Source organism: Canis lupus, chromosome 31, assembly GCF_048164855.1.
Source record: "Canis lupus baileyi chromosome 31, mCanLup2.hap1, whole genome shotgun sequence".
NCBI classification, from domain to species: Eukaryota; Metazoa; Chordata; class Mammalia; order Carnivora; family Canidae; genus Canis; species Canis lupus.
Genome location: NC_132868.1, coordinates 36067070 through 36094684, shown reverse-complemented (window position 1 = coordinate 36094684; position 27615 = coordinate 36067070). Strand labels below are relative to the sequence as shown.

The following is a 27615-nucleotide window of genomic DNA, read 5'->3' as shown; positions in this document are numbered from 1 at the left end:
AACATATGAGTGGCCGACACCTCCTATTTTCTGTATTAAGATTCCATCCGAGTTTGAAGACAGCATATATAAATAATAGCTGGGATCCCTGGGTGGCGCAGCGGTTTGGCGCCTGCCTTTGGCCCAGGGCGCGATCCTGGAGACCCGGGATCGAATCCCACGTCGGGCTTCCGGTGCATGGAGCCTGCTTCTCCCTCTGCCTGTGTCTCTGCCTCTCTCTCTCTCTCTCTGTGACTATCATAAATAAATAAACATTAAAAAAAAACAAAAAACAAATAATAGCTGAATTTGCTGAGTGCTTAGTATGTGCCAGGTACGTACTACTGTGTTTCCTTTGCATTAATGTAGTTAGTAATTATGAAATAGGTGCTATTATCCCCATCTTACTGATGAGGAAACTGAGGTTCGGGAATGTAGTAATAAAATTGCCTGGGTTCACTAAAAAATCAAAAATTAAAAAATTTTTAAAAATCATATCACACTTGTACATACATAAGGAAAAAAAACAGAAATTAAAGTATTTCTAAAACTTCCTGTCATTTAGTGTTCTGAATGCTCTGAATCATACATAATAAATTTTAATTGTAAAAAACAACATAACATAAAAATTACCATCTTAACCACTTTTTAAAAAGTTTAATTTAAAAAAAAATAAAAAGGTTTAATTTTTAAGCAATCTCTACACCCAACTTGGGGCTTGAACCCACAACCCCAAGATCAAGAGCTGCATGCCCTTGCAACTGGGTCAGCCAGGTGCCCCCCATATTAACCATTTTTAAGGAGACAGTTCAGTAGTTTAAATATATGTTCACATTGTTGTGCAACCGATCTCCAGAACCTTTTTCTTTAGTAAAACTGAAACTCTGTACCCATTGAACAACTCCCCATTATCCCCCCTCCCTCTGCCCCTGGTAACCACCATTCTATTTTCTGCTTCTATGAATTTGACTACTTCAGATACCTCACGTAAGTGGAATCGTGCTGCATTTGTCTTTTTGCGACTGGCTTATTTCACTTAGCATAGTGTCCTCGAGGTTCATTCGTGTTGTACCATGTGTCAGGACTTCCTGCTTAATGAAATAAGTTTTGTGGAGAGAGAAAAACACATCTCCCTGTAACAAGCAACAGGAAAAACACGATTCACTCTGAAACGCTGGATCAAAAATGTTAAATAAGTGTTAAGCCCAAACCTGAGGATGGAAAAGACGGAAAAGGCGTCTCTCACTTTGACAAAAATTCAATAAATAAAACCAGCTTAGATGCAAGAGAAATAACATGCCAAATGTGTATTATCCTTGGGGTTTCATGGCAAGTAAACTTACTGGCAATATAGCAAATATCAAAAAATAACTGCTCAGTCAACGTTGTTAAGTTGAAGTGCCAGCCCTTAGTTTTCCCAAAGGGCTCTTAAGTGAATGTGTCTGATGCTAGGAGCCCAGTTTTTAGCTGCCTTAGTCTGGTTGTTATGTTGTGATCTGCAAATTTCCCAGTTCCGTTTCCAGGCTTTGCCTTCACACCATAAAACCCAGCACAGGGACGAGGGGAAAGTGGTTGCTTGTGTAAGCCTGAATTGGTAAGGGAAGCTGCAGTACTTGTTGGAGTTGTATAGAGAGAGGAGTTTCCTGGACACATATTAGGAAAAAAAAAAAAAAGATGTTTTCAGAGTGAGCGTGGTAACCTACTGCTTAACCTACTGTTAAGACACGTGCAAATGCTTTCTGCTTGGCACTCACACGTCTGCTCCTTTTTACCTCCCTGGCTTCCTCCCTGTTGTTCCTTACCCTTGCCTTTCTTGTCTTTCTGCCTGCCTTCTGCTGAACTTCTGTTTCCTCTTCTGTCCCCTCGAGTCCTGAGTCCTGCGTCCTAGGTTGTGTCTCCCCATCTCACCCCACCCCACCCCACCCCAACAGAGGACCTGGAGGGGCCTCACGAGCTGACTTGGGTTTCACTTGGGTCAATCACCACATCCTGGAGCCCCATCCAGCAGTGTTTGCTTAAGACCTGGGAACTGATGTCAGAACCTTTACTGGGGGGAAAGTGAAACCACTTAGTGGGATGGCACTCCAGAGAATGGCTCTGTGTCAATCTCTGAAAGGTACAATTGCACAAAAATGACCACGGAGGTAAGTGTTGGGTGGGGGCCGAGGACCTGCAAAAGGACAAGAACCCATGAGGTGATGGTGGAATCAGGATGGGGCAGCCGAGGTCTGCTGGTTGTGACTGGGTTCACTGGGCAGTGGTCTTTTCTTCTTTGCCACCTAACCCACTGAGCCTTGGTCAGCTGTGGGGCTGCAGCAGGGGGCAACTGTCTAGTTCCATTATTGTCTGTTCCTGGGTGAACCTGGCCTGCACCCTGCTCTAATTTGGAAAGAAAACATAGGGACACCTGGGTGGCCCAATGGTTGAGCATCTGCCTTTGGCTCAGGTCATGATTCTGGGGTCCTGCGATCGAGTCCCACATCAGGCTCCCCTGCAGGGAGCCTCCTTCTCCCTCTACCTATGTCTCTGTCTCTCATGAATAAATAAATAAAATCTTAAAAAAAAAAAAAAAGGGGGATCCCTGGGTGGCGCAGCGGTTTGGCGCCTGCCTTTGGCCCAGGGCGCGATCCTGGAGACCCAGGATAGAATCCCACATCGGGCTTCCGATGCATGGAGCCTGCTTCTCTCTCTGTCTGTGTCTCTGCCCCTCTCTCTCTCTCTCTCTGTGACTATCATGAATAAATAAATAAAATCTTAAAAAAAAAAAAGGAAAAGATAATGTAAAACGAAAAAGATGCCAGATAGTGACTTCTAAAGTCGTACTCAAGGTGTATAGAATATTCCATCTCCCTGGCATGGAGGTGGGCTCTCCAAGGTCATGTATAAGAGCCCCTGTAAAAAACATTCTTGAGTCATTCTAGGACATAGTATTACAGAAAGACCTATTTTATAGAGAAGAAGCCAAGAACATTGTAATTTCAAGGATATCTATTAGGCTCTGGCCCAAGGACAGCATCTAAATTTTATTAACAAAATCTAAAATTCCATTGACAGTTTATCCCCACGTTAAGTATTCAACCCTCCCTTAAAATGTAAGCAAATCCCAGGAGGACAAGAGATTGACCCTTAAGAATCTTTAGCCTCAAATCACACCAGACCCATTCCTCACCTCCGTCCCCCATGTCTTTTGCTCTAAATAAACCAGAATTCCCTGCTGGAGCCAACTCTTGGCTTTCTCCAGCCTTCACCCCTGCAGACTTTTGAGTTTGTTTTTCTTTTTTCTTGCTGGGACACTCTTCCCTCTCTTCTCTCTTTTAACTAGCTCCCCTTTCTTCAAAACCCAGGTTCAAAGTCTGTTTTCCAAGGCAAGCAGAGTCCAACCGAGCCCTCCCTGACTACTTGGCTCTCTCCTCCCTGGTGGCCCTTGTGTGCTCTCTGGCTTACACTCCCAGCTGCCCACCAGGTTAAATTTCCATCAAAGACAGGAGCTGCGTGGGAGGAGCCACGATGTCCTTCGACAGATGAATGGAAAAGGAAGCTGTGGTCTACATATACAGTGGAACATTGCTCAGCCATCAGAAAGGATGAATACCCACCATTTGCTTCAACGTGGATGGAACTGGAGGGTATGATGCTGAGTGAAATAAGTCAATCGGAGAAGGACAATCATCATATGGTTTCACTCATGTGGAATATAAGAAATAGTGAAAGGGTTATAAGGGAAAGGAGGGGAACTGAGTGGGAAAAATGAGAGAGGGAGACAAACCATGAGAGACTCCTAACTCTGGGAAACAAAGGGTTGTGGAAGGGGAGGCGGGTGGGGGGTTGGGATGACTGGGTAACGGGCTTGAGGAGGGCACTTGAGGAGATGAGCACTGGGTGTTATACTCCATGTTGGGAAATCAAATTTAAACTGTAAAAAATGTAAAAAAATTAAAACATAAAAAACAAAACAAAACAAATGACAGGAGCTGTGTCTTGTTCAACATCGAATCTCCCCTCTAGCACAGTATCTGACCCGGAGCAGGTTCTGGTTATGGAGTGAGTGAATGTTTTACTGCCAATGTGTTTTTTTCATGGGGTGGTGGTGGTGAGGGCCAGAGTGGAAACAGGGCAGATGCCAGGAGCAGTCAGTGAAGAGAGGAGGCTGACCTCTCTGGAGGCAGACTCCCCCGGGTGATAGTTCTGCCAAGGGCCAGGCAGTTGAGAGGCATGCTGAATCCTCTTTAACCTTGAAGGTAACTGTAATTGACTGCTGAAATTTCAAATGTATTGACACATTTGATGCATTTGCCAAAGTGGTTTTTAACAACCTGTATCTCACACAATAAAATAGGGCAAAGTTAAAAACCGAGTTTGCTTTAGATTTGTATCTGCCACCATCTGTTGGTTCCCGGATCCTGGGTTATGTCATTCTTATTTTTACATTAAACATTACCAGAAAAAAAAAAAAAAAGGAAAGGAAAGGGGAAGATAAAAACTCATGTAGGGAAATTCTGATTTCACACAGGCTTGACAGCGTCTCTTTCTTCTCAGTGATCCTAGACACAGAAGACGACAGGAAGATGTCTTACTGAGAAAGACCCCCTTCAATTTGACCATGAGTCAAACAAGGAAGCAAAATTCCTCAAATGGAGAAACTAAACCCCGGACTTCATTTGTCAACAAATTCTTCAGGGGCTCAAAACTCACGTCCTCCAAAACTGGGAGCAGAAAAGAAACCAATGACATTGAAACTACCGATTTCCAACCCAGCAACGACGCAAAGGAAACGACCACCTTAGATACTGGTAAACTTCTGACTTTATTTATTTATTTATTTAATTTATTTATTTTTTTTAGAACAATCTTTTTCCCTAGAAAAGACCATCTGGGTTAAGCCAAACCTAATAGGAGTCTCTATTCTAACATTCTAATCACTTTAAATACGTTGCTAATTTTCCTTTTAAATTATCAAAAAATAATGTAACACTACAGGAAAGTTAGAGAAAATACCTTGTTTCCTTTCATTCTAACACAAATGATCACTTCATCAAGATTCTTTTCAGTCTTTTGTTCATATGCACGCATTTGTGGTCCATCAGCCAATCAACAAACATTGAGCACCTACTGTATGCCAGCCACTGTTGTATTAGAAATGCAGCTACGAAAAACGGGGTCTCATGTATTTGAGGAATCGAACACAAATATAATTTCAGTGTGATAAGTGATATGAAGAAAAATAAAGCAGGCTAAGGAGACAGAGAATGATGGATGGGCTATACTCCAGATGGAGAGTACGGGGAAGGAGTCTCTGATTTGGTGGCATTTGAGCAGAAATCCGAATAAAGTAAGCTGAGTAGAATGAATGAATAAAGCCAGTCATATAGATGTCGGCGGCAATAGCTTCCCAGGCAGAGGGAACTGTAAATGCAAAGGTCCAAGGTGGGACTGGGCCTGGCGTGCTTGGGAGTGAGCCCTTCCACAGTCAGGGGTGTTGAAGTAAGATGAGAAAGGATGAAGGCCAAGAGTAGTAGGACAAGTCACAGAGGTTCGTCGGGGCCAAAGTGGACATCTTTTGCAATTATAATAGCTTACAAATCCCTCTTGAGCTTACGTGGAACTCTGATCCCACTTCTAGAACATATTATACTGCTGAATCCCCACACGGCAGGTACACAGAGAATGACGTTCATGTGCCCAATTGTGACAGCTGCATAATACTCATCCCATGCATTTGCCATAATTACTTAGGTTTCTTTTTGGTCCTTCAGTGAATATTTTTGTCTTCCCCTCCTGCTTTTTCCCTGCTTCACTGTATTTCAGCCTTTTTTTTTAGTATAAATTTTTAGAACAGAGATGACAAATTCAAGGGTTAGGAAAAATCAGTGTTGCCAAAGCTATGTGTCATATACAACGTTATTACTATATTATCTGTGAGATTAAATGTGTTTTTTAAACATGTTAAACTTTTTATGCAAACCTACAGAGAAGTAGAGAGAATAGTAGGACTCCCCATGATCACCTCCCTCTAACAATTACCAACCCATGGTCAATCTTTTTTTTTTTTTTTTTTAAGATTTTATTCATCCATTCATGAAAGACACACAGAGAGAGAGAGAGACGGAGAGACACAGGCAGAGGGAGAAGCAGGCTCCATGCAGGGAGCCTGACGTGGGACTTGATCCTGAGTCTCCAGGATCATACCCTGGGCTGAAGGCAGCACTAAACTGCTGAGCCACCTGGGCTGCCCCCCATGGTCAATCTTGTTTCATTTATACCTGCTCTCATTTCTGTCAAATTATTTGTATCAAATACCAAAAATAATATCGTTTTACGTGAAAGTAGATTGAGTATATTTTAAATATATTTTGGAAATAGGAAGTTAAAGTCTACTTTAAAGAAAGAAAAGGACAACCTCTATCAGAAAATTGTTGATAATTGTTCTAAAGTAAGAACTGAACCTTCTGGAACATGGTTCATGAATACCCACAATCATGATTAAATTAGCAGTGCAAGACCAGGCACTGGTTATCCCGGCTGGGCAACACTGGCCACTCAACCATGTTTATGGCTTCTCCATTTCCATTTTTCCCAAAATTCAGTGGCTCCTGGAGTCATGTTAATTTTGCCCCCAAAATGGTTCTTGTAGCTGGTTCTTCCTCTTTGTTGCTGTTCTGGACTTCATTGTTTTTTTGCTTGGACCACTGGGACAGCCTCCTGACTGGTTTCTCCACTTCCCCCCTTGCCCTCTTGCCAACTTGTCCTCCACAGCGCCACGGGGTTCTCTTTCTAAGTCACAGATAGGATGTTTTTCATCCGCTTAAAATCTTTCCCTGAAGTCTTTCTTGCCTTGACGAGAAAATCTCCACTCCCAAGTGTGGTCTTCAAGGTGTTTGCAATCAGATGGATCTCTCTTCATGACCTCTGCCTCCCCCTAACCTCATGTTCACCCTCTACTCCTGACTTCAGATATACCTGCAGTTTTCTGAACTGGCCTTATTCTTCCTAAGGGGTTTCCTGTGCCTACAAAGACCTTCCCTCATGTCACCATCCTCCTCCCACATCCCTCCCCCACTTCTCCCTCCTTCATGTCCACCCCACCTGGCTGACTCTCACTCACCCTTAAGGTACGATTCATGTACCCCTTTCTCTTACAAGCTTGCCAAGGCCTGCCCGCGGGGCCTGAGGTACTTATTGTTACTACCGTGTGTCACCATGCACACCCTCTGCACACTTCCACCATTGCACATCCCCTCTGTCTTGTGAGTTTGGCTTCCTTGTCTGTCTCTTCCATTAGATAGGTAGCTCCTTGAAAACAGGAACTTGTTATCATGGTTCCCTGTACAGCACCACCCAGTTACAAACATGTAATAATGTTTTATGAAACCACTGGGATTCTTGGTCGTTTATAACCCAGATACCCGCCCTTATAGATTTAAGTTGGAAAAGAACTTAATGTGAGGATACTGCTTAGCTCACAGAATTGCATGGAGAAGGCAAAGGCTTGGCTCAGCAGGACAGCAGCCAGGAAAAGGCCCTGAATCACTCATCCAAACTGCTCACATGTGAAAACTTTGAACTCTCCATGGAGTGCCAGTCATCCTACCTCAGCCAACTGGTAGCAACTCTGTCTCAATTGTTTTATATATTGAGCTGTAACATAAGCTATCCTTTGAAGAAAGGGTTTTATGTATAAAAAAAAAAAAAGAAAAGAAAAAAGAAATATATGGTCTAGAAGGACATGTCCAGGGATCTCATAAATTGGCACTCATATTTATACTCAGGCATCTGATAAAGGTTTATCATGTTGATTTTGGTGATTAAGGAGCTTTAAAGGTAATAATCATTCATTCAAGTATTTGTGCATTCGGTAAATATTTACAAAATATCTCTCATATAAAAGGCACTGCAGAGACCCATCTCCCTGGGAGGCCCCAGTAAATGAGAAGTGAACCAGGCAGGAATTACAGTCTCTTTTATAGATGAGTAAACCAAGGCTCAGAGAAGTTAAGTGACTTGCTCACCCGAGGGACCCATGATTTGAGCCAGGTCTTCCATGTGCACTGTCTGAGATTTGCCAATCATGGCAAACGTTACAGAGCACCCAAGTCGGATGTGGTCTGAGAGGATTCCTGAATCTGTCAATTGGTAGGTCACTGCTGGTGACCTCTGAGAAATTATTTGTTTGGACCAGTGAATGCGGTCACCAGAACATAGAGGGTTAATTGGTGAATGTGGTGAAGGGGGCCCAGCAAGTACAAACCACTGTTTCCAAACATCTGACAGTAATCATTTCCTAATGATAGACAAAACAGTAGCTTGAGGAGAAAACAAAGACGCTTTAGTGAGGCTGGAACTTGAGCTTGATTGTAGGTTGAGCCTACGGAGATAAAAAGCTGGAAAACAGAAGACAGAAACCATCCAGTACCATGTGGAGAGATTTTTCTTTTTTAAACACAAATATTTAAACATACACCCATCCATATAATGGGCTTTGGAGCAGACTGTCCTGGGTTCAAATTCTGACTCTGCTACTTCCTAATTAACAGTCGTTCTGTCTCAGGTTCCAAATCTATGAAATAGTGTGATTGTGACTGCTTGCATTAAGTTCACAGAAAATGCCCTGTTCTCACTGGCCGTGTAAGAGTAAGTTACCCACCCTTCACCCCCAAAACCACCACCCTCTTGGGTTCTGCCCAAAATTAGAGTTGCCAGATAGAACACATGCAGTATTTGGAACAGACTTTTATTAAGCAATGATTCCTTGTTTACTTGAAGTTGAAATTTAATTGGACAGGCTGTTTTTGTTTTCCCTACATCTGGCAACCCTACCCAACATCAAATTACGTCTGTCGTGTCCAGTGCAGGATACAGATGGAAGGCTGGAGGGAAGAGGTAAAACGGTGGGTGGTGCTGCCTCTTACTGGCAGACTGTGGCAACACCAGCCACCCCTGCAAAGATGTGCACCCTGAAGGTGTTTCCTGAAAAATAGCCAGCCACCAGGACACCCTGGGAGGAGAGGTAGAGTTTTTATTACTCCCTAATATTTAAGTCGACATGGATTACTACTGAAATCCCCCTATTAGTTTTCTCTGGTTCTTAGTAGATTTCTTTTTTTAGCTGTGTGGTGCTGCCCTTTGTCAGGGTCAGGAGAGTATCACTGCACATTCGGGACTGACACTTTCATATTGAATTCCAGTATATTCTTTTTTTAAAATATTTTATTTATTTGAGGAAGAGAGACAGAGACAGAGACAGAAAGAGACAGAGACAGAGAGAGAGAGGACACAAGCGGAGGGAGAGGCAGAGGGAGAGGGAGAAGCCGACTCCCTGCTGAGCAGGGCCCCAGGGCCCCAGGGCCCCAGGGTCATGACCTGAGCCAAAGGCAGACCCTTAACCGCCGAGCCCCCTGGGTGCGCCCCCAGTTTATATGTTTTATATGTTTTAATTGTACATTTTCATCTCCAAAACCTCCTTGAAGTTACGGTCAGTACCTGCAGGTTCATCCTTCCTTACAAAACTGTGATGTGTCTTACATGTGTCTTCCGTGCCGGCCGGTGGAGTAGGAGGCGCACTGGCGCATAACAGGTGCTCAGCGCAAGTAAGGCTTCCCCTGCCCGGTGCCGCCGGCCGGTGGAGCGCTGCACCCAGAAGTCGGCGAGGGCCGCCGTGTGGTCCCCAACAGCAGGAAGGCCCAACGAGGCTTTCTTTTTTCTTTTTTTTAAAGATCTACTAATTTATTTAGTCATGATAGACATAGAGAGAGAGAGAGACAGAGACAGAGAGACAGAGAGAGCAGAGACACAGGCAGAGGGAGAAGCAGGCTCCATGCAGGGAGCCCCATGGAGGACTCCAGGATCACACCCTGGGCCAAAGGCAGGTGCCAAATCACTGAGCCCTCCAGGGATCCCCCCAATGAGGCCTTCTGAGCGCCTGCTCCAGCAGGGACGGAGACAGTCCCCTCCCGCACCCCTCTTCCTGGGCCTGTCAACGGAACAGGGCAGGGGACAGGCAGCTGTCACCGGCTCCCCGTGGCAGCTGGGGCTCCCTGTGGCAGCTGGGGCTCCCTGGCAGGGATCGCAGCGCCTGCCCTTCTTCCCCTGTTTGGTCAAATGCCTGCGATCCCCATGTCAGCAGGTGCCAGACGCGTCTGTGTGTCCGGCGGGGCGCTGGGCCTCGAGGCCGTGCTGCCCGGTGTCCCCCTCCGGCCGAGGCGGCCAGGCCACGAAGGCAGAGCCCCTGAGCTCCTCGGGTCCTCGGTGGGCAGAGGCCGGAGGCAGGACAGGGCACGTGCGGCCTCCAGGGCTGCTCCTTGCCCTTCTGGGTGACCTTGCAGAGGGTTGGCCGCCTCTGTCCTGCAGCCTTAGTGCGTCCCCCTGCCGTTCACAGCCTTGTCCTCCGCTCTCACCGCGCAGCTAAGCCTCTCACCCCAGACACCGCGTCGGGATCCAGGATGGAGAAGAGCGAGCACTTGCCGCCCCAGCTGGGCCCGACGGCCGTGGACCAGAGTCTCGATCTGAATAACCGCGGACTGACGCCCGGGGACGTGAGGGCAGTGGGTCTGTATGCAGTGGGTCTCTCCCTGGGGTGGAGATGAGCAGGCAAATCACACTCATTACCCGCCCGGCCTCGCAAGGTCTGCAGGGCGGCTCCAGAAGGCTCAGGGATAGCAGCTGGGCCACTAATATTTTTTAAAAATTAAAAAAAAAAAACAAAAACAAGTCAGCTGATCCTTCCTCAAGCTTCAAAGATTTGGGCTGAGTTTAGGAGGAAGGTTAATTTGTGGGTTCTTCCTGAGGACTTTGCCCCCCCATGTGGATTGCTCCTTACTCCCTGGAAAGCATCTGTCTTGCCTACGAGAGAAACTCATGCAACTCACCCCTAAAGCTGAGCCCCCACCCGGGAATGTAAAGGGGCGTCGTGCTCAGTTACCTGTGGCATGAAAGTGGAACTACCAGCAATTATCGCTCACGACTTTTGTACTCAAAAGCGTAACCAGCACTTGTCACACGTCAACAGGACTCAGGTTGTGAAGACCCCCCCTCCCCACACAACTACTGCCACCTTTCGTTTCCCTTTTTCTCAGATACCTTAAGTCTTTCATGAAGCTGGATGGGTCCACCAACGCAGAGTTATCAAAAGAACTGAATTGTGAGGGAGGGGCCCGTGACTATTTTAATTAAAATCCATGCCATTGTGTTTTGGGCAATTCTCCTAAGAGAAACGCTAACCATGCCTGTGTTTCCAGATGCCCGTGTGTCAGAATTACTAGCAGAACTTGTGGAAATGCAGGCATTTGTGTTCAACCCAAACCACCGACTTGGGGTCTCTGAGAGCGGGCCCCAGCGATCTTGGTGTTTTTTGTTTTTGTTTTTTTTCCTTTTCAGTGTGTTCAATAGACTTTTATGCTTCATAAAGGTAGGATTTTGGTGAACAAGTTGAAATTGAAGGCTAGTGAAAACCAAAAACCAAAACCAAATTTCACTCCTAAGCATGGCCTCAGAGTTTTGGGAGGTCTGGAGCTGCTACTTCTGACTGCTGCCCTTAACCTTCAGGACAGATATCTAAAAGCAAACAAGCCAAGATGCTTTACCCACTCTAGGTTGGCATTTCCACTCTTGAGTCTCGCTGCTTTAGGAGATAAAAATGGCCTTTGAGAATCTTTTTCACAGCCAGTAACTTCATTTTAATGAGCAGTGGCAGGTACTCAGAGAAGGTTCCAGTCAGGCTTCATGCCTGCCTAACCCTCCACATGTTGGTCTATTTAAATATAAGGGGCGCCTTTTAAGGTGGTGATACCCAGGTAATCACGATATAAAGAAAGGGTAACAGGTACCCTCAATCTCAGCAATCCTGGCCAACACAGCACTCCTCTGGCTCTCAGCCTGAGGATCCAATAGGATGAAGGGGTGAGGGACTTCAGAGTGTTTTGCAAAATAAAAGGACTAGACCACATATCACAGTGACAGCGGTAGTCACAGTAGAATTACCATTTCTGCTCCAATAAAGGAGCTCCTGTGAAATCTTATGAAGATACTGCTGCATTTTTAGAGTGCATTTATCTGGCAGAAATAGAAAATGTCCTAGGAAGTAGGAAATGTAAACATCATGGTCTCTCCAACTGCATGGCTGAGGGATCCCTGCTTTGCTGCAAGTCAACACGTCCACGCCTCCCTTCTCTCTTACAGGGCAATAGGCATTGGATCCTATTTACTACCAGTTGCACATTACATATGCAAATCCATATTTTCTTTTGTTCACCTCCAGTTGCCATGCTGCCTCTTCTCCCAGACTTGGAAACACTGGATATTTCCTGGAATGATTTTGTCGGCGGAACCCTCCGTTCAATCACCCAGCAAATGCATCTTGTCAGCAAGCTAAAAATCCTGAGGCTGGGAAGTTGCAGACTTACCACTGATGATGTTCGAGCCCTGGGTATGATGAATGCTTCCCTGGAAGCAGCTTTGAAGAGTCAAGGGCAAACTATCTGGGTCACACCCCCTCGGGTGCTCATGGATGAGAGCACATGGGTGATGGAAGGCCATGCTGAGCACTTGTATAACTTCTAAAAAGCTGGGTAGCCTGTACCTAGCACTGTGGTAAGCCCCAGGACAGAGAAGGGAACAGGGCTGGCCAGATGGACACCTGCTCTCATGGATTTTAAATGGAGATAATTCGGCAAATTTGCTTACTCTCAGTCTGTTGCTTGTCTATGAAATTGAGGAGTTGGGGTAGGTAATGATTATCTTCCAATTCTGCAACATTCTCTTCTAAATTTTTCTGCTCCCACTTAAAAAAATTATGCAATGTTATTTTTTAAAAATTTTATTTAAATTCAATTAGTTAACATATAATGTATTATCAGGTTCAGAAGTAGAGGTCAGTGACTCATCAGTCTTATATTAACACTCGGCGCTCATTACATCACATGCCCACATGCCCTCCTCAATGTCCCATCACCCAGTTACCCTGTGCCCCACCCCCCCCCTCCAGCAATGCTCAGTTTGTTTCCTATGATTAAGGGCCTCTCATGTTTGTCTCCCTCTCTGATTGTGTCTTGTTTTATTTTTTCCTCTCTTCCTCTATGATCCTCTGCTTTGTTTCTTAAATTCCACATAGGAGCGAGATAATATAATTGTCTTTCTCTCTGATTGACTTATTTTGCTAAGTGTAATACCCTTTAAGTCCATCCATGTCATTGCAAATAGCAAGAGTTCTTTTTTATTGGATGGCTGAGTAGCATTCCACTGTGTATATATAGACCACATCTTCTTTACCCATTCATCTGTCAGTGGACATCTGGGCTCTTTCCATAGTTTGGCTATTGTGGACATTGCTGCTGTGAACGTTGGGGTGCAGGTGCCCCTGTGTCTTTGGGGTAAAAACTCGGTAGTGCAATTGCTGGGTCATAGGGTAGCCCAATTTTCAACTTTTTGAGGAACCTCCTCACTGTTTTCCAGAGTGGCTGCACCAGCTTGCATTCCCACCACCAGGGCAAGAGAGTTCCCCTTTCTCCTCATCCTCACCGACGTCATCATTTCCTGACTTGCACATTTTAGCCATTCTGACAGGTGTGAGGCAGTATCTTGTTGTGTTTTTCACTTGTGTATCCCTGATGCCGTCCACTCTCATTTTAAAAAATGGATCAAAACAAGATTTTTACATTAAAAGCAATGCCTTAAATAGAACTAGAGCCTCAATTACGTTATATACCCAACATAGAATGACATAGAGTGTAGGATAAAACGTGTCATGCTACTAACCCAACTCTTTTATTACAATCCTTGCTGGTTTTGGATGCCATTCATATTTTTAACAATTCTTTTGGTCTGACGTGTCTTATTTCAGTGGCATGTTTTGAGCATTTACATCTCGGCAAAGATTTCTATAAAAACAACACAATTCATGTCAAATGTCTTCTCTCGGAACCCTCTGTAGAAAAATCAGGGTCAGTTGATGCCCCCAGCCCACCCTTCCTGTAGCGGAGAAACACCATGCATCTTGGAGCTGCCCAGGTCTTTGTTCAAAATTCTAACCCCCACTTCCAGCTAGCTTTGTGGCCATGGACAAATTATTTAACCTTCCTGAGCCTCAGCTCTCATCTCTGAAAAGGGTTTGATATCAACCTCAAAAAACTATGGTGAGGATTAAATAATTTCTGTGAAGCACTTACTACATGCCTGGCACATAGTATGTGCCCAACGGTGGATAGTTCCTCCTCTCTCTATTCCCTCATTCAGAATTAACGTGCAGTGGTTTTATGTGATCAGTTTAGCCCCACTGGTTAGCAGCTGGTTGTTGTGTAGTGGAGTTGCGAATTTAACTCACTGCTACTCAGGCATGAAAAGAAAATGTAGTCTGTTTACTTTCTAGGATTAATCTTTTTTTTTATTTTTTTATTTTATTTTATTTTTTTTTAAGAGAGATCTTCTGTCCTTAGGAAATCAAGAATTGGGATTTCTGCCTTGGGACTTGTTCTAAACTTACCCGGTTCAGGAGAGGGTCTGCATCTTTGTTGCTTTGATGTTTTGTAACCGGCCCCCTCTCCCAGAGTCCCTCTCCTCTCTGGAGGGGCTTCTGCATCTTCCCCCATCAGAAGGGATTTCCCTTAGCCTTGATGGCAGATGGGGTGCAGGGAGAGTAAATGGCTTAAGGAGAAGAGACCATAAATGAGGAGGCATTCTGACATTATTGTACCTGTTACAGTCGCTCAGTGTAGGATGATAGATGCAGGACCGCCCAGGACATGGACGCTGCAGACAGGGCTAATCGGCCACGTACTCTCTGTCTCTGACCCTGGGGAATGCTTCAGGGCTTTAGAAAGCCACCCCAATGGACCGGCAATGGCACACAAAATGCCACCCGTGCTGGGAGAACACGCATTTAAACATGTGGCTCCTGGGCTCTTGAAACCTGAGTCCACACAGTGAATAACCAGTGGTAATAAGTAATCCAGGCACAGAAGTGGACAGTGGAGAAGAGGCTTCAAGACACGGGGGACTTTCCAATACTCTTACTTGTCCAGTGTTGAGATTGACTCTGCACGTTGAGAAAGTGCATTTTCCATGCAGGTGCCTCTCTGCTCTGCACAAGGTAGTGGAGGCCATTCCCAAAGGCTGATTTCCCCTGGTCGCTTCCCTGTCCCCTCCCAGCCTCCCAGGCGGGTGGGTTTCCGAAATGCCAAGCCCCCCCCATCCTCCTCTACCCCCCCAGGGCTGCACGCCTGCTACCAGCTGCCAGCCCCTTGTGCGGTGTGACCTGTTCTCTGCAGCGCTCTGTTCAGTTGCATGTGATACTCTTGATGTCAAAGTGAGCTTCACCCCTGTGGCAGCCGGCGCCCTGTCTGCCCCACCTCATCCCCTGGCCTAGCTTCCCCACGATGCTGGCCCCAGGCAAGGTGGAGGAGAGAAAGTTAGCTGGAATAGTACAAATATTTGCTACCACAGAAATAACTCCGTGAAACCTCCCTACTGACAGGTGGAGTTTTTGCTACAGTGATTTTCGCACATGGGTGTGGCTTCTGAATTTTGGAGGGACCAGAACTGCTGTGCCTGTAGATATAGAGGCTCACCCTGCTGGGAACAGGTAGCAGCTGGGTCCTTTTCTTTGCCTTGTTCCTCTGCCCCCAACCAGTCCCTGGCCCAGCCATTATTATCCCATGGTAATGGTTGTACTGATTTTGAAGTGGGTCCCCTGCTCTGTGGGTCAGCAGTCAACCCAGTCTTTGGGCTGTTTTGTAACAGGAGAAGCACTCGAGGCAATACCTGAACTGGAGGAGCTGAGCTTGTCCTGGAACAGTAGGGTGGGAGGAAACTTGCCTCTGATCCTCCAGAAGTTCCAAAAAGGGAGTAGAATACACACGCTTGAGCTTGTGGATTGTGACCTCACATCAGAAGATGGGACCTTTGTGGGTAAGTGGAATTTGGAAGAGTCCTTTCCAGAAAATTAATGTGAACAGGCCCCATGATGAGGCAGCCTGAGAGTCAACGTGGGTTGTGCTTTCTCTTACCCTGAGTTGGAAGAGTGGCTCACTGTACCCCCCAGGGTCACAGGAGGCTGCCCCCCTCTTGCCCTAACATTCACACCCTGCATTTTTACTGAGTTGCTCTTCTTGTTTGGATTCACCTCCCTCTAGGTGACTTGCTGCCCATGATGCAAAATCTCGAAGTACTTGATCTTTCCATTAACAGAAACATCGGTGCCAGTCTGAACAGTATTGCTCAGGGGTTAAGAAGTACCTCAAATCTGAAAGTACTGAAGTTGCATTCATGTGGATTATCACAAGACAGTGTCCGACTATTGGGTGAGTTAGCAACAACTGAGGTTTTTATATGCATGTGTCATTTTAGTTTATATTCAATTTATTTTATCTTATTTATTTACTCATGAGAGACACACAGGGAGAGGCAGAGACGTAGGCAGAGGGAGAAGCAGGCTCCCTGCAGGGAGCCTAATATGGGACTCGGTCCCAGGATCACAATCTGAGCCGAAGGCATATGCTCAACCACTGAGCCTCCCAGGCGTCCCTATATTTAATTTTTTAAGCTGTTAGAAAATTCAACAAAATATAAGATTATGGGCAATTTATATCTTCTTTGTCTTATTCTTCTCTAAATCTTTTATGGCAAGGGTATGCTTCCATGATTATAAAAATAACCTTTTAAAATGGCTGCCTCTGAAAAGGCCAGGCTATTTTGGGTTTGAGATAGACACTGGGCAAAAGAAAAGTTACTCGTGCTCCTAAAGCTCTCCATTTCCCCCTTGCTTTGGAAAATGTCAGCATTATTTTATGCTCAGTTAGTAGGAAGGACTTGGTACAGATAAAAGAATAGCATCAGTGGCATCTGTAGGGAGAACATGAAATGAAATTGTGTTTTCCCCTCTGACTTTCAGAGCCCATAATATCCTTCTCGCTGGCAGTGTGAGCGAGCCTAGGATTCTGTGAAATGCCAGTGCTCCAGGGTAGGAGGGGGAGCACCATCAGTTGCAGGGTCCTACCAAAGGCCTTGGCGCTCTGTGCAGATCAGAGTGTGCGGGGCGTGTGTTTGAAGCCACTGTCAAGTCCAAAGAGGGCCAGTTGGCAGGAAGTCTAAAGTTCTGCCTCCGTCTTGGCTTTTCTCAACCCAGTGTGCCTTCTCGATCTTCCTCCTACACACCTGCCCACTCCCCTCCACGCCTGCCTCCCACCCTATAACCTGTCAGAATGACTCTCTACTACTGACTCTCTTCGTAGATGCTGCTTTTCGGTACTTGTGTGAACTGAAGAACTTAGACCTTTCCTGCAACAAGGAGCTGGGTGGAGGTTTTGAAGACTCCTCAGCTCAGCTGGCCGCGCTGGAGCATCTAGAAGTCCTGGATCTTCACCAGTGCTCGCTAACGGCCGCCGACGTGGCGTCTCTGAGTAAGTGTGAACCGCGGGGCCCAAGGAAGGGCTTTTGGAACCTCAGTAGAGGTTTGGAACTTGGCAAATCTGGGGTGTCCCCCTAAACTTGGTGTTTATGAAGTCCTCAAAGGCGTCAAGTCCTAAAAGCCCAGTGAATGCCCCAGTCTTGTATTCGGCACGACGAGGTGCCCCGTAACGCCGGGGAGTCTAAGCTCCTCCCGCGCGGGTCTGTAGACGATGGACGTGGCACTTGGCGGAGAAATTTTGAATATGTGTTTGTTGCTGTTTCGAAATGACTCTGTTTTATAGCCAAAAGTGAAGTCAAGCCCCTGAGATACAAATGAAATCACAGAAGAATTTGGGGGGGTGCCTGGGGGGTCCATTATGACCTCAGGTGCCTACACTTGCTTTGCACAGTCGGCACAATCCTGCAATTAAGGCACGTGCTAGAGAAATGCCGTTGCCCACAACGAACAGCACACGCACAGCCTGGGGCCGAGGGCTTTATCCCTTCTGTGGCCACAATGAACCTTCAAAATGCCTCCCGAATCTGACCCCAGGTCACCCTCTAGACCTCTGCTACCCTGGTCCGGGCCACTGTCATCTCATGCCCAGATTGTCGCAAGTCCAAACGGTCTCCCTGTTCCCTCTCTGCCCTTCCGACCTCATTCGCTAGCCCTTCCCCCCTCGACATCACCCCGGCCCTTGTCTGTGCTGACCTTCTGTCCCTGGGGCCTTCGTCCCTGCTCCCTCTCCGGATCATGGGCCCCACTGAAGGAGCACCTCCAGGTCTCTCCTTTGGTCAGGTACAGGGGCTGGCACCCAGCCGGCACCCAGGAAATGCTTGCTGAATATGATTGGATGCATCAATCAATGAGTTAAGAACAGGAGTAAAGGAATTTTTTAGTTGTTTTTAGTACCATTTGGGAAGGAGAACAATAAAATAGGTTCTTAGGTCTAACATCTGTATGTTAGACCTGCTAAATGACATTTTAGGCTCCCAACTATTTGAAAACTGAGAATAGTTCAGCCTTTTTTTGTTAACGATTTTATTTATTTATTTGACGAATTATTTATTTATTTGTTTATTTATTTATTTACTTACTTACTAGCACAGCAGGGGGAGCAGCAGGCTCCCTACTCAGCAGGGAGCCCCATGTGGGACTCGATCCCAGGACCCTGGGATCTCACCCTGAGCCAAAGGCAGACGCTCAACCACTGAGCCACCCAGGCGCCCCTAGCCAACAGCTTTTGATTAATCATCTAATGGTACGAGGCACTGTGCCACCGGCTAAGGGAAAGTCACCGTCAGGAGCCCCAGCCTGGTAGGGCGGACATAAACCAACCGCATGGTGAAGAGCAGAGTGCTAGGGGGGCTGCAAGGGGAAGAAGCGGTTACCTCCGCTGGGATCCCACCTGCCTGCCTTTCTTGCCTTCCCATCCTCCTTCCCCCGCCTTCCACAAATGTCCATGCCTCCCGTGGCCTAGATTCTGCTGCACACTCTGGGCAGGAAGCGGGCCTCACACACAGAGCTCACCTCTGCTAGGGTGATCTGATAGTGGCCGAGGGGTGATGTGGCTCGGGGGGCCCTGGAAGGCTCTGAGGACTTGAGCCAGCCCCACAGAGACCCCAGCATTTCCCACACCGGAAGGAGCCAGGGCAAAGGCCTGCAGGCAGGAAAGGTAGCAGGAAGACGGGGAGGCAGGGGTGGCTCCTGGCCCCGCAGGGCCCTCAGGCCACCACGCCAGCACTGTCACCGACAGCCATCGGTCCTGACTGCCTGACTTCACTGCCTCCCTCATACTCAGTACTTTATTCAGAGAAAAGAATGATGGTATCGAGCACTAATTGAGCAGCTAATGTGTGTCAGGCAATGTACCAAGTACCTTCCATATACCAGGACATTTGACCTTCCCAATGACCCTGCGAAGTACTGTTATTATTGTTGTTATTACGATAACTGAGGTTGAGAGAAGTGAAGTCACTTTCCTGAAATCCCACAGTTCTTTAGCAGCAGAGGCAGGACGAGAACCCGGTTCTGCATCCAAGGCCTTTGCTCCTAATGTCTAGCTTGGAGAGAGGCTTGGAAGCAGCCCAAGCGTAGCTGGTGTGTGTGTGTGTGTGTGTGTGTGTGTGTGTGTGTGTGTGTAAGGTTGTGCAAGGGAGGGGATTGTGGGACCCACATAATCAGCCTCAAACGTGTCACTGCTGACATTTTAACAGCCCAGGTAATCCCTTTACTGTCGAGACTTCAAGAGTTGGATTTATCTGCCAACAGAAAGATGGGCAGCTCTTCTGAAAACCTACTCAGCCGACTCCGATTCTTGCCGGCCCTGAGGTCCTTACTGGTCAACGGTTGTGCTTTGGAGAGCGAGACCTTCACCGCCCTGGGTAAGAGAATTCGCCAGGCCCCCGCAGGCACGTACAGCAACACGTGAGAACACATACTCCCTACACAGGAATTTCATCCCTACACTCAGCCACAGGCAAAACCATGAAGCACCAATTTGTCTGCTTTTCAGGAAATGTGCTCTCTTAAAAGTGGCCTTCTGAAGGCCAGATGAATGATTCTGGCATTTGCGAATTGAACATTAAAAATCCAAAGTGCATGCAGCCAACTCTGGAGGTCCAGGTTTCTCCAGGTGCCAGCACAAACCGGGCTGCCGGGAGTCTGCGGGGAAACTGAGGCAATCACTAGTGTGCGAGCCTAGCTGACTGCCCAGCACCTACTTTCTGGCAGGATTCGTTGTCCTGTCTAGGACTCTGGACCTGCTTGAGGTCACGGATGCAGTCTGGCCTTGGTCAAGGGGCTACAGAATCTGGAATGTCTGTCTCTTCGGGGGCAAGAACATCATCTGCAAGGAGAGGGAGATGTTTTGAGGCACAGGACTTTGCGTCATTTTACAGAATTCACCACCCAGGTGGAGAGCATTGTGGGGGGGGAGGGGGTCCCAGGACAACCTTTCAGTTCAGAGATTCCCTAGGAAGACTCACAGCTCTCAGCGTATCACTGTACTACTCACTGCTGCGATTTCTTACAACCAAAGGATACAAAGCAAAATCAGCCAAGGGAACGGTGAGTGGCGCGAAGTGTAGAGGAAGCCAGCTACAAGCTTCCAAGAGGCCTCCACCAGTGGAGTCACGCAGGACACCCTTCACTGTCCCGGCGACTTCTGGCAACACGTGGGAAATGATGCCTTCCAGAGAAGCTCCCCTGAGCCTTCCGTCTGGGGCTTTTGTTGGGGACACGTGCCGTCACAGGTCATGTTTCCCGGCCCAGAAGGAAAGCAGGTGTGCAGCGTAAGCCATATAACGGGTAGACACACAGTTTAGGCTCAGCAAGCCACTCGTACTAGGTAAGGAATGGTTGCAACACGTCTAAACCCCAAATTCCCAGGTACCAACCAACCTTGCAAGGAAACCTTTTGGGGGTTGCAGCCTCCGGCCTGGCTGGTCAACTCTGTTTTTAGGTACACACGCAGGCCAGCAGGCTTGCATCCTGGTGCTCCCTGGATGAGGATGAAAACAGAGTGCTCCTCTCTAATGCTCGGGTGTTATATGCCAGCTGACACTTCATGAAAAATGAATTGTTTTATGGGCTATGACTCATGAAATAAATATGTCCTATCAATAAAGTAAGCTAGTTATTAATATCTGTTAACAGAAATGAATGCATATAATTCTCTTCGACTTCCAAAAACTCTGTAGTTAGGGCACACTCGTCCCCCTTTTGGCCCAAGTACTTTGTTCAGCCGCACAGACTTGGTCCCTGCTGTGAACTACGCCCACCCCTCTCACAGCATTGCTCGTCTTGTCCCCACATCTGGATGGGGAAAAGCTGCAAGATATGTACCTTTCAGATCTGGAGTTCTTCACCTGGGTCAGAGGGTCCGTGGGGGGCTGCGCCTGGGGGAGGGGGCTGTGAACTCCCCAAAGTCGACTGTGGTTACTTTGCGGGGGACGCGGGTGGTACATTCTCTGGCTCCACAGCACCTGCTGTCAGATTGCCTAAAACTCCAGTCCTGGCTCGGCTCTTGTGACCTGAGATACTTAACATCTCTGTCTGTAAAATGTAAAATGGAATAGTAATAGATACTTCGTGGGGTTGTAATAATTAAATGTGCTGACACCTGTAAAGTTCTTGGAAAGGTGCCTGGCACATAGTAAATGCTCAGTGAACATTAGTTGTTAATATTAACTATGGGGAGAGAATCTATCCATTTCATTTACAAAGTAAATTGGATCTTATCACTACCCAGTTTAAAAAGACACCATGGCAGCCCATAGCATCCCTCGTAAAATCCATATTTCTCCAGGGGGCCTAAAAGGCCTCAGGTGATGTGGCCCCAGGACCTCTCGGCCACTCTCCCCCTTGCTCCCTGAACCAGTCTCAGCTGGTTTCTTTTGGTTCCTTCCCCTCTCTGAGCTCTCCCTCCTCTCCAGGCCTTCCTGTTCTCTGGATGGAATGTCTCCCACCCCTGCCTACCTCCTGTTCCTTCCTGGGAGGCTCTGACTTCAGGTCTCAGTGTAAATGCTCCCTGTTAAGACAGCCTCTCTGATCTAAATTTTTTTTTTAAGATTTTATTTATTTGTTAATGAGAGGTACAGAGAGAGAGAGAGGCAGAGACACAGGCAGAGGGAGAAGCAGGCTCCATGCAGGGAGCCTGATGTGGGACTCGATCCTGGTCTCCAGGATCAGGCCTTGGGCTGAAGGCGGCGCTAAACTGCTGAGCCACTCGGGCTGCCCGCCTCTCTGATCTAAATTAGGATCCCCTGTATCTTTTTTTATAGCCTTTATTAGAATTTGTAAGAATGTATTTATTTGTGTGTTTTTTCTCAATGTATCTATTTCCCCCATTTTATAAACCTCCTGGAAGGCAAGGCTTGTATGTATCTTCACTGCACAGCCTTAACCACATTTTAGGTATTTCTGCATATTAGTTAAGCAAGTAAACAAACTTTTCAAAGGAGTCTGTAATCCCCAAAATGATTAGGTAAACCCAAACACACACACACACACACATACACACACACGATACATTCCACTGCTCAGGATAATGTCCATTTAGGGAAGTTCTACAAAAAAATAAATTTAGAGACAACATGATGCCTCTAGTTGGAAGAAGCTGGATATATATTTTTTGAAGATTTTATTTATTTATTCATGAGAGAGACAGAGAGGCAGAGACATAGGCAGAGGGAGAAGCAGGCTCCATGCAGGGAGCCCCATGTGGGACTCGATCCCAGGACCCCGGGATCACGCCCTGAGCCGAAGGCGGATGCTTGACCCCTGAGCCACTCAGGAGCCCCTCAAAGCTGGATATTTTTTAAAGAAATTTTTGTTTTTAATTTTGTGTCTTCTGCGATCAGAAGATAGAGCTCTTCCCAATTACTGCTGCATAATGAATCATCATCAAGTAGGTATTACATTAAATTATATCATCTGAAATAAACCTATCATTCAATTTGAATTAAGAAGTAAATCAAGTAGGGACGCCTGGGTGGCTCAGTCAGTTAAGCGTCTGACTTGATTTTGGCTCAGGTCATGATCTCAGGGTCATGCGATTGAGCCCTGTGTCGGCTCCCTGCTGGGCCTGAGCCTGATTAGGATGCGCCCTCACCCTCTGCCCCGCCCTCCTTACATGCCTGTACTCTCACTCTCAAAAACAAACAAACAAAAAGAAGTAAATCAAGTAAACATAGATTTCTCCACATCACTTTTAGAAGAAAAATTCCATTTCTTATTCATAAGTCTCTGTACCATGCAGGTCGGAGGCATTTTTTCTTTTTAAGATTTTATATATTTATTCATGAGAGACACAGAGAGAGAGAGGCAGAGAGGGACTTGATCCCAGGACCCCGGGATCACGACCTGAGCAGATGCTCAACCACTGAGCTCCCCAGGTGCCCTGGGATCCCCTTATTAGATACTATAAACCGATATATATTTGCCCTTTCTAAAGAATAACACTTGTTATTCTTTAGAAAGAAGAGTGGAATTAAAGCATAATTAACTATATCTAGGGAATAAGTTGGGTTAATTTCAACATTGGAGTAATTGAGAATTAAGTAGAACCTCTTTCAATCTCCTTTTAAAATCTCTCCAGAATTCACTAGTTCCCGCCTTGTCTCTGTAGCTGCAGGGAGGGAGGCGCAGACATGCTTTGGTATTTCAGTCCTGAGCAGGTTTGGCCCTCGGCGCTGAGCTTCAGCCACGACCTACCCGGGAATATGTAAAACCAGGACACGTTCTGGAAATCTCCACCAACTGTCCAAATCCTTTGCCTCTTCCTCCTCTTCGATGGGAACCAAAGGAGAAAAATCCCAGCTGGTTGTGATTTCCACTTAATCGAGTTTTACTTTTCTAAAGTTTCCAACATTTCTGCCCAATAAAAATAGACAACTTAGGTTGTGGTCATGAATTTCAGGCAAAAGAAAACGGTCTCCGCAGCTTCCTTATCTCAGTTACAGTCCTCTGCTGCCCCAGGTTCCTCAGTTCCAAAGAGGGAAGCCTAAGTGATCGCTGTTCTGTTATCAATTTTAGCCGAAGCCTCCACCTACCTGCCTGCTCTGGAAATGGTCGACCTTTCTTGGAATAAATGTGTTGGTGGCAACCTGAAGCTGCTTCTGGAAATGCTGAAGTTCCTGGCGGCCCTTCGAGTGCTGAGACTGAGCAGCTGTGCCCTGGTGACGGAGGACGTGGCCCTCCTGGGTTTGTACCTACTGGTCCCCGCGCAGTCCGGTGGGCACGGGAGCCCGATGAGGGAGGTGGGAGCGCAGCAAGGCCTCCGGCGGAGCCCTCTGCACACCTTCCCTTCTCTCTGCTTAGGAGAGATAAGGGTGAAAATGCATAAGGGCGGTTCCAGAGCCAGGAAGACAGGGGCGGGGGGGAGGGGGGGGGGGCTTCCACAGAGGGAGCGATGGGCATAGACACCGCAGTGGGTCATCCCAACGTCAGCGCCTCACCTTCCCCACACAGGACAGTCTTGTGTCCTGTGCAGCTCCAGGACACCTCCGGGACACTCAGACTTCAGTAACCTAGCATCTCCCTTCACAAAGTTTGCCCTGTCCACGTGGCACCCACACTCTTACTTTTTTCTTTTTATATTGACTCTTAAATGCTTTTATTTAAACAGGAGACTGACCATCACCATCACTGAAATATGGGTATCACTTCTCATAGACAGATGTTATTAGACTGTTGCCAGCTGAAGGCTTAGAATAGAGGTTCATTCTCTCTTTATTAGAAAAAGGGGAAGAGAAGGGTTTAAAGACATGCTACCATCAATCTGACCCTTTCTCCATGTCAATTTAGAAAGATGGAAAGAGATTTGAATAAGGAATAGCTTTTGCACTGCAGGATTCCAGAGGATATAATACGTTTCCTAAAAATCCCCTAAAATCACCCCTGTATTGTCCACTTCCCATTGGAAACGGGGAATTGGAGAATACATCTGTGTCTTTCATCTACCCTTGTACCCACATCTGAGCACTCTGCAGACATCAGCCACCAGATCTCCAAAGCAATGAGCACCCCTCCAAAAAATTTTTAGTGACTGACAAGTACTATTACTATGTGCAGTTGCTACTGCCACTTTTATATTGCTTGGATTATTTTAACAAATGTTCTTTAAGAATTTCCTAATCACTGTAGCTTATTTTTTTCTTTTATAAATAACAGCACTTTCTCAGAGTAAACTATAAAAGTATTTCCATAGCCTACGATCTTATTACCCAGATTTTAAAAATATGTAATAAGTATAAAATAGTGAAATAATTAGGATACTCACATGATTAGAAAATTCAAACAGCACAGGAAAGTTAAAATTATGTCTGGGATTTCCTTTAAAATACAGTAATATGATCATCTCAAAAATCATATAACATCTCAGGACATGCAGAAAAAAACATTTGACAAGATTCAATATTCAGTCATCATAAAACTCTCAACAAAATGTGATTAGAGGTAACACACCTCAACGTGATAAAAGTCATATATGTCAAACCTACAACTAATATGATCCTCAGTGGTGAAAAATGGAGACCTTTTCCTCTAAGCTCAGGAACAAGAGAAAGATGTTTACTTTTGCTACTTTGATTCAACATAGAAGTCTTAGCCACAGCAGTCAGACAAGAAAAAGAAATAAAAGGCATCCAAATTGGTAAGGAAGAAGTAAAACTTTCACTATTTGCAGATGACCTAATATTATATCTAGAAAACCCTAAAGATGCCACCAAAAACTATTAGAACTGATGAATTCAGGAAAGCTGCAGGATACAAAATCAATATACAGAATTCTGTTGCATTCCTATACACTATACACTAATAATAAAACAGCAGAAAGAGAAATTTAAGAAAATAATCCCATTTACAATTGCACCGGAAATAATAAAATACCTAGGAATAAACTTACCCAAGGATGTGAGAGACCCATACTCTGAAACTACAGGACACTGATGGAAGAAATTGAAAACAAATGGAAAGATAGTCCATGCTCACGGGCTGGGAGAACAAATATTGTTAAAATGTCCGTACTACCCAAAGCAATCTACAGGTTTAATACAATCCCTATGAAAACACCAACAGCATTTTTCACAGAACTAGAACAAATAATCCTAAAATTTGTATGGAACCATGGAAGATCCTGAATAGCCAAACAATCACGAAAAAGAACAAAAGAAGAAGTATCACAATCCCCAATTTCAAGATATACTACAAAGTTGTAGTTATCTAAACAGTATGATACTGGCACAAAAATAGACATGTAGATCAACAGAACAGAGCAAGGAAGGACCCAAGGGGAAAAAAAATCTATGCTCATATGAGCAACTAATCTTGACAAAGGAGGCAAGAAAAAACAATGGGAAAAAGTCTCTTCAATGACTGGTGCTGGGAAAACTGAACCCACTTTCTTACACCACACACAAAAATTTTAAATGGATTAGAGTCCTAAATGTGAGACCTGAAACCATAAAACTCTTGGAAGAAAACATAGGCAGTGATCTCTCTGACATCAGCCTTAGCAACATTTTTCTAGATATGTCTCCTCGGGCAAGGAAAAAAAAAGCAAAATTAAACTACTGGAACTACACAAATTAAAAGCTTTTGCACAATGAAGGAAACCACCAAAAAACATGAAAAGCCAACTTAATGGGAGAAAATATTTGCAAATGATATATTCAATAAGGCATTAATATCCAAGATATATAAAGAATTTGTATAATTCAATGCCAAAAACCCCAAATGATTCAATTTCAAAATGGGCAGAGGAACTGAAGAGACATTTTTCCAAAGAAGACATACAGATGGCCAACAGACACTTGAAAAGATGCTCAACATCAATAATCATCAGGGAGATGCAAATCAAAACCATAATAAGGGAGCGCCTGGCTGGCTCAGGCATGTGGAAGACCGTGTGACTCTTGATCTTAGGGTTGTATGTTTGAGCACCATGTTGGATGTAGAGATTACTTAAAAATAAAATCTTTAAAATATGAAGTGTCATACCTGTCAGAATGGCTAAGATTAAAAAAAAAAGACAAGAAATAGCGAGTGTTGGAGAGGATGTGGAGGAAAAGAAACACTCATGCACTGTGGGTGGAAGTGTAAATGGGTGCAGCCACTGTGGGAAACCAAAGAGAGGTTCCTCAAAAAATTAAAAATAGAAATACCATATGATCCAGTAATCCTACCACAAGTACTTACCCAAAGAAAACAAAAACACTAGTTTGAAAAGATATATGCACCCCTATTTTATACCAGCATTATTTACAATATCCAAGATAAGGAAGTAACCTAAGCGCCTACAGATTGATCAATGGATAAAGAGTGAAAAAAAATGGATAAAGCGTGGTACACACACACACTGGAGTATTAGCCATAAAATAGAGGTTTGTTTGTTTGGTTTTTTTTTGATACACACATTTTATTTCTTTATTTTTCAAGTAAGCTCTGTGCCCAACATGTGGCTTGAACTTACGACCCAGTGATGGGATCATCGCCTCAATGATCTTGAACTCAAGATCAAGTCACATGCTCTACGGACTGAACTGGTCGGGTGCCCTAAGAATGAGATTCTGCCATTTGTGACAACATGGTTGGACTTAGACGATATAATCCCGAGTGAAATAAGTCAGAGAAAGACAAATACTATATGATTTCATTTATATGTGGAATCTAAAAATACAAGACAAACAAGACAAAAAACAGAGTCTTAATGCAGAGAACAAACTTATAGTTACCAGAGGGGAGGTGGGTGGCAAATGGGT

The 27615-nt window shown here is 45.6% G+C and overlaps 1 protein-coding gene across 2 annotated transcripts in view; it reads left to right on the top strand.

Moving 5' to 3' along the window:
- Window positions 1–27615, top strand: part of LRRC31 (leucine rich repeat containing 31) — a 115917-nt gene that overhangs the window by 85812 nt on the left and 2490 nt on the right. The window contains exons 12-20 of one of the 2 annotated variants that reach the window (XM_072808021.1): window positions 3324–3605; window positions 4516–4769; window positions 10378–10521; window positions 12230–12397; window positions 15706–15873; window positions 16098–16265; window positions 17196–17363; window positions 19570–19737; window positions 23891–24058. In XM_072808021.1, coding sequence (XP_072664122.1) covers window positions 4580–4769; window positions 10378–10521; window positions 12230–12397; window positions 15706–15873; window positions 16098–16265; window positions 17196–17363; window positions 19570–19737; window positions 23891–24058 — 1342 coding nt within the window. In that variant the 5' untranslated portion in view covers window positions 3324–3605; window positions 4516–4579. Of the gene's footprint in view, window positions 1–3323; window positions 3606–4515; window positions 4770–10351; window positions 10522–12229; window positions 12398–15705; window positions 15874–16097; window positions 16266–17195; window positions 17364–19569; window positions 19738–23890; window positions 24059–27615 lie in introns of those variants that run through there. The other variant, XM_072808022.1, reaches the window with a different exon arrangement.